Source organism: Podarcis pityusensis, assembly GCF_964106645.2.
Source record: "Podarcis pityusensis genome assembly, chromosome: 5".
In the NCBI taxonomy this organism is placed as follows: Eukaryota; Metazoa; Chordata; class Lepidosauria; order Squamata; family Lacertidae; genus Podarcis; species Podarcis pityusensis.
The window spans coordinates 59240210-59246209 of record NC_138032.1 but is presented as its reverse complement, the minus strand read 5'-3'; the positions used below and the strand labels follow the sequence as shown (position 1 = coordinate 59246209).

At 38.2% G+C, this 6000-nt stretch overlaps 1 protein-coding gene and 1 long non-coding RNA gene across 26 annotated transcripts in view; one reads left to right on the top strand and one right to left on the bottom strand.

Annotated features, from left to right (window-relative positions):
- The window catches only part of LOC308477992, a 100454-nt gene that overhangs the window by 33950 nt on the left and 60504 nt on the right, over positions 1–6000 (bottom strand). For 2 of the 4 annotated variants that reach the window (XR_013986790.1, XR_013986791.1), the window contains one exon: positions 3766–4206. The exons of 1 other annotated variant lie outside the window; for it this stretch is intronic. This is a non-coding gene — a long non-coding RNA (uncharacterized lncRNA). Of the gene's footprint in view, positions 1–1625; positions 2573–3490; positions 3615–3765; positions 4207–6000 lie in introns of those variants that run through there. One more of the 4 variants, XR_013986789.1, reaches the window with a different exon arrangement.
- EBF3 (EBF transcription factor 3) overlaps positions 1–6000 on the top strand; it is a gene marked incomplete at its 3' end in the record, with an annotated part of 192981 nt that overhangs the window by 177485 nt on the left and 9496 nt on the right. For 10 of the 22 annotated variants that reach the window (XM_081007151.1, XM_081007152.1, XM_081007155.1 and 7 more), the window contains 4 exons: positions 459–524; positions 1406–1583; positions 2758–2946; positions 3404–3601. In XM_081007151.1, coding sequence (XP_080863277.1) covers positions 459–524; positions 1406–1583; positions 2758–2946; positions 3404–3601 — 631 coding nt within the window. The remainder of the gene's footprint in view (positions 1–458; positions 525–1405; positions 1584–2757; positions 2947–3403; positions 3602–6000) is intronic. The other 12 variants (XM_081007158.1, XM_081007157.1, XM_081007159.1 and 9 more) reach the window with 4 other exon arrangements.

The window sequence follows — 6000 nt, the reverse complement described above, 5'->3', positions numbered from 1 at the left end:
ACAGCCAAATGTGATGCCTGTGCCTTTCATATCTCTACCATGTGTTTGTTTGTTTAATACCCATAAGACTACATCATTAAACCTCAAGCACTGATTTCACTAATTCAACACTAGAGCTACATGCTACAGCAGCAAACACCTTTTCTAGTCAGTCATAATTGAACAGCTGGATATAAAATGAATTATTATTTTTAGGCTCATATCTAACTTTGACTTTAAACCACATACACTGTTTCCTTCCAAAACAAAACACCTTCCTATCTCTGTGATACCTCCAACTAAATATAACAATGGCATCAGGCTATTATACTCTGCCCAGTTATCAGGTATTCGGTAAGGACAGATGCCACAGCATATTTGTAGTGTTGGGTATGTTTGTTTTTCCATTGCCTTTGTTCTGATGAACTATTTCAGTGTTAAGTGAAAAGCAATTTACTGTTATTGTTTTTAATTTACAGGAAGTATTACTTAAAAGAGCAGCTGACCTTGTTGAAGCCCTGTATGGCATGCCCCACAACAACCAGGTGGGTCCTCTCATGTGCATATATCGTCACATGCACACAATGTAGCAAATGGGCAGCTGCCCTTTGCAAACCTGGCAAAAAATTGATATGTTCTTCCAGTGCACCACATCGTTTTCCCAGCTACCTTAAGGGTGGTGGTATGAAGCAATATCTTAATGAAAATTGAGATTCATTTACAATTTTCTTTTCCAAACTTGTTTTCCTATCACAAGTGGTAATTAAGAATACAGTGGTACCTTGAGTTACAAACGCCTCAGGTTACAAACACCTCAGGTTACAAACTCCGCTAACCTGGAAGCATTACCTCGAGTTGAGAACTTTGCCCCAGGATGGGAATGGAAATCGTGTGCCAGCGGCGAAGCGGCAGTAAGAGGCCCCATTAGCAAAAGCACGCCTCTAGTTAAGAACAGTTTCAGGTTAAGAACGGACCTCCGGAATGAATTAAGTTCATAATTAGAAGTACCACTGTACGCGCCTAATGCTTAAGCTTAAACGTGGTCCAATATATTGGTGGCTAATGGAAATCGCTAGCTAAAATTACTACACGGCAGATAAATGTGTATTGTGTTGCAAACTACTGGAAATAATTTTGCTGCATTTTCCAAGTAAAGTACCTTTTTCTTCTTTAAATGCCACACTAGCAGAAATGCTAGATGGGATATTTGTACTATTTCTCTCTTTCGAGTCACCACTGGTAAGGTTTACAGGAATACGTACAGCAATTTGCCAAATGAAAGAGGCTGTAAACTTTTATCAAGAACACTGGCATCCATCAGTGCCCACTATAATCTTAGATTAACCTGCACCACAAAATTAGAGTATGTGGTGAAACAAGCAGACTGTATTACTTACTTGAAATTAATTCTTTTACAATTTTGCAGGAAATAATTCTGAAACGAGCAGCAGATATTGCAGAAGCATTATACAGTGTGCCACGCAATCACAATCAGATTCCAACACTTGCCAACACCCCAGCTCATACTGGCATGATGGGAGTAAATTCATTTAGCAGCCAGCTAGCAGTTAATGTTTCAGAAACATCACAAGCTAATGACCAAGGTATGTGAAGTTTTAATAATTATGTATCCAACATTTTGGATATTCCTGAAGTTGATCAGTATGTTCCACCTTCTTCCTTCAGTGGGATTCATGCATTCAATTAACCAGAGGTGTACCAATTATATTCAATGAAGTTTATTTTTTGCTTTTCGATAGAGAATCTTTATTGAAAATATTGAATAAAATACAAAAAGCTTATAAGAATTAACAGTGCACTTTTCTACGTGTCTACTCGGTGCTGTAATCCTATGGCCATTTACTTGGAAGAAAGCCATAAGTATTATTATTATGAAACATGATTATTGCTTATAACATAACTGATTAATTAGAAACATATTAACTTCTAATATAGCGAAAGATATAGTTGTGCCTAAACCTTGCAGAGATCAACAGAGCAAGTACGTTCTGTCTGATGCCACAATTCTAAACGTGCTTAATAAGGGAGTGAGTCCAGTTGAATGCAGTGAGACTTAACTTTTGTGTAACCATGAATAGGATCGCAGCGTAATATTCCTGGATCAGGGCCACTAAATTCTTGCTGCTGTCCAAATTATGTGTGTCTGTTGAACTTACTTGTATCATATTGATATCATAAATAAATCCAGGCTGGTTTTCACTGAAGCATGGGCACCCAGTGGGAGCACTTGCTTATATTTAGTGTGTAAAAATATCAGTTGTAACATTGAAGATTAAAATAAAAAGCAGCTTTTTGCAGCAAACAGGTCTTTCCTTTCTATTTTTAGCCCTTCCCCTCCTGTTTCTGCCAATTTTGGCATTTGAAGTCCCAAAAAGGCTGAAAGTTCGTTCAGCATGTTGGTACAAACCAGCAACCAAGCCTTCTGATAATTACCACTAAAGACAAATGTGACGGAAGCTGACACAATGGGATCGAAGGAAGCTTTTTGTTGGCTTTCTCTGCCAGGAGCAGAGGCAACACAGAATGATCCTCAATGATTTAAGTAGGGTTGGCGTGATAAGGTTATCTTGAACTGTAAAGAGATGATAGGGCAGTAGCAGACAACTTAGACCAAAGCAGTAGCAGACAACTTAGACCAAAGCTGTGCAATCAATTAAAAGTGTGTAATGTATGATGCGGAAGGGAAACCCTTCACCCCCTAAATAATAACCATTTTCTTGGGATGGGTTTCTCTCTCTCTCTCTCCACCTAACACAGTAGGTTACAGTCGCAACACAAGCAGTGTTTCCCCGCGAGGATATGTTCCGAGCAGTACTCCTCAGCAGTCCAATTACAACACAGTCAGCAATAGCATGAATGGATATGGCAATGCTGGCATGCCCAATCTTGGTGTACCTGGTTCCCCTGGATTTCTTAATGGCTCTTCAGCTAACTCCCCTTATGGCAGTAAGTGTCTTTTTCTGGTACATGTAGCCATTACATAGATTCTTTATTTGTTACAAAAAAATATAAATATATATACTTTATTTTGATTTTTCTACAATGTGAGCTACTGGATAAAAGGAGGGGTGACTCTGGAGGCTGGACATTTAAAAAAACAAACAAAAACCAATTAAAAAAACCATGGCAAATATATTGGTATATGCCAAACAATAATCTTGGTTAAAAGAGAAAAGAAAAAAAGAACTAGATTGGACTACAAAATCTGCAACCAAGGTCCAACACAAAAGAGTTTGCCTGTTATCCAGAGTGTGGCAAGCCAAAGCTTTTTTTTTTCTTCATATATAATTTCCCCCCACTATTATAAGAGAGACAAGGCCCTATCAATCTCTTTTTCCCCCTTCCCTCCATGTTTGCCATAAAATCCACAATATGAGTCCTGATTATTTTTGCTTTATTGCAGTAGTGCCGTCAAGCCCTACCATGGCAGCCTCTTCGGTCACCCTCCCTTCAAACTGTAGCAGTACACACGGCATTTTCTCATTCTCACCTGCCAATGTCATCTCTGCAGTGAAACAAAAGAGCGCCTTTGCTCCTGTTGTCAGGCCCCAAGCTTCTCCTCCACCATCTTGCACCAGTGCAAATGGAAATGGACTTCAAGGTGAGCTGGATCTCTGTATCATTTTTTTGTGTAATTGCAGATTATTATTTTTAAAAACAAAACACTAGAACCTAACATTTTTAGATCTAAAAGGGAAAAAGAAGTATTTTTATCACTGGCAAATATTAAAAGACAAAAAAAAAAAAAACCCCAGACTTCAAAAATGAGGTGCTTATTTTTTATTTTTTAAATGGCTTTGCATTGCAGGGGCAAGACCTTGGTATTAAATACAGTAGCACAAAACATAGCCAATCATTTTACCATACAGTGGTTAAACTTTAAGCTTTGTATTAGAATAAATACTAGCTGTTTTTCCAGCATTTCCCCTTAAGGTTTCGTGCATTAATTTTTAAAATAAACACACAACCCTGAATGTCTCTCACAGATCAGATGTGTTCCTTTTTCTTCTTTATACTGCATGCATTTTTGATAGACACGTTTTAATCGGCAGCATTTCAAGATGTGCTGTTTCTCTACTTGTGTCACTATTTGAAACTTGAAGAACCTTACAGACGTTTGAAGCTGTTGTTCCAACGTAGCTTTTGTTCACTCTCAAGATTCCTAATGAGGTTTTTGTGCTCTTATTGGAACTTATTCCAGCTAAACTGTCCATAAAAAGAGGAAAATCAGGACAAATAACTATAAAATAGCTTGTAGAATTTACATAGCTACTTGAAGTCATTAATACTAAGTGTGAAAATTTATAGAGGGAGCCGAAACAACTGCAAAGCCTCTTATTAAAGAGACTGCTTTGCATGTGTATCACTGCCATACCTTTTTCAACGCAGGACCAACACCTGCCTCAACTGAGCCAGCCTGAACTGTAACTCTTAACGGACACCAAAAAGCATGCTCTAAGCACTTAACACGGCACAGCCTGGGTAGAGTGGAGCACAACTAGTATTGATTTATTTACACTGCAGCCACCATTCACTTTCTGAGAATCAGGAAAGAATAAAAAGTCCTGGATCACAAAGGCATACATTTACATTTTAGGCTCTTTGTCTTATAAAGAGAATACCATCATCATATATTTCAACATTAGCACTGAGCTTACCTTTAGATGTATAAATATCATTGGTAGGACTGGAAAATGACTTGAGAAGATCAATCTAATTTATGCCAATAAAGATGCTACCCCTTAGGGATTTTTTTTATCTCAATTACCTGCAAAATATCCAGTGATGGAAATATACAAGCTGTCCAGACCAACTAACTGATCTGTTTGCTACTCTATTTTTCTAATGTTTGAACTCAAACATTTTTGTATTCTATTTTAAGATTAAAAAATCAGGAATATAATCTGCAATACTGAAAAGATCCTAAGGTTCACAAAGAAATGTGGGTACGTTTGTACTTACAGAGTCTTTGGTGAAAAGGCTGGATAGGATTGCTGCCTAAAAGCACCTGTCTGTCAGAGAGGGCCAAAGGCAACTCCTTGTTTGCCTCTGATCAGATCATTAAAGCATTAGCAAGTGTTGAGAGTTTTGAAATCTCTGGTCCTTATCATCTAAACACATATGCATAACCCCAGCAAACTTTGTTTGCTTGTTTACCTGCTAATTACTTCAACAGGAGCCTCTGAATAGAATTGTTTCTTCTCTTGAAACAAATACGCATTTGGTGAAGCTAGTTAATTTTTTAAAAAACGGAACAAAAACTTTAATAACAAATGCAAGGTGCAAAGTAGGGTTTGTAAATTTTGTTAGAAATCTGCAACCATTTCAATAAAAGTTTAGCAAAGGGGTATTTCTTTCATCCCAATTTATGTTTCCTGAGCAGAGCTTTTGCTTCCACACTCCCAACTTTACATTTGAATTGAGAGGTACACTTGGGATAGCAGATTGTAGAATCTGAGTGGATGCACACCCTAGCTGGGTGAGGGAATTCCTGAGTTTTCAGGGTTGGAAGACAAACCAGGTTCTCCCTTCATGGTCTCCGCCATCCCTTGCATTCTTTAACTTCTATCACTCCCACTTCTTCTCTTTCAGCTCCTCCCCTCCCACTTACTGGAAATATGTCAAGTCACTTCCTCTCCTCCCCTTTTCTGTGGCATCATGGGAGAAAGACCCTAAATCCCTCCTTTCTCCCATTGTTCTATGCAGGAGTCTCTGGAAATTTACCAGTGCCTCAGACCTTTCTTCCTCCCTCCTGGCTGTAGTTTAAAAACCCCAAACCAATTTAGGAATCCTTTAAAGGCCTCCTCCTCCAAGATCTACCACTGATCTCAGGAAATGTGAGAGGTAATTATGAATACAGTTTACTGAATATGTAAACCTTCTTCCAATAAATTTCTCTTGACTGCCTCAGTATATTGTCTGTTCCCAAGAGTTACCTCAAATTCACAGACTTTCCTCAGATTTTCCTTACCACTGAGATTACAAAACTTCCATTGCACC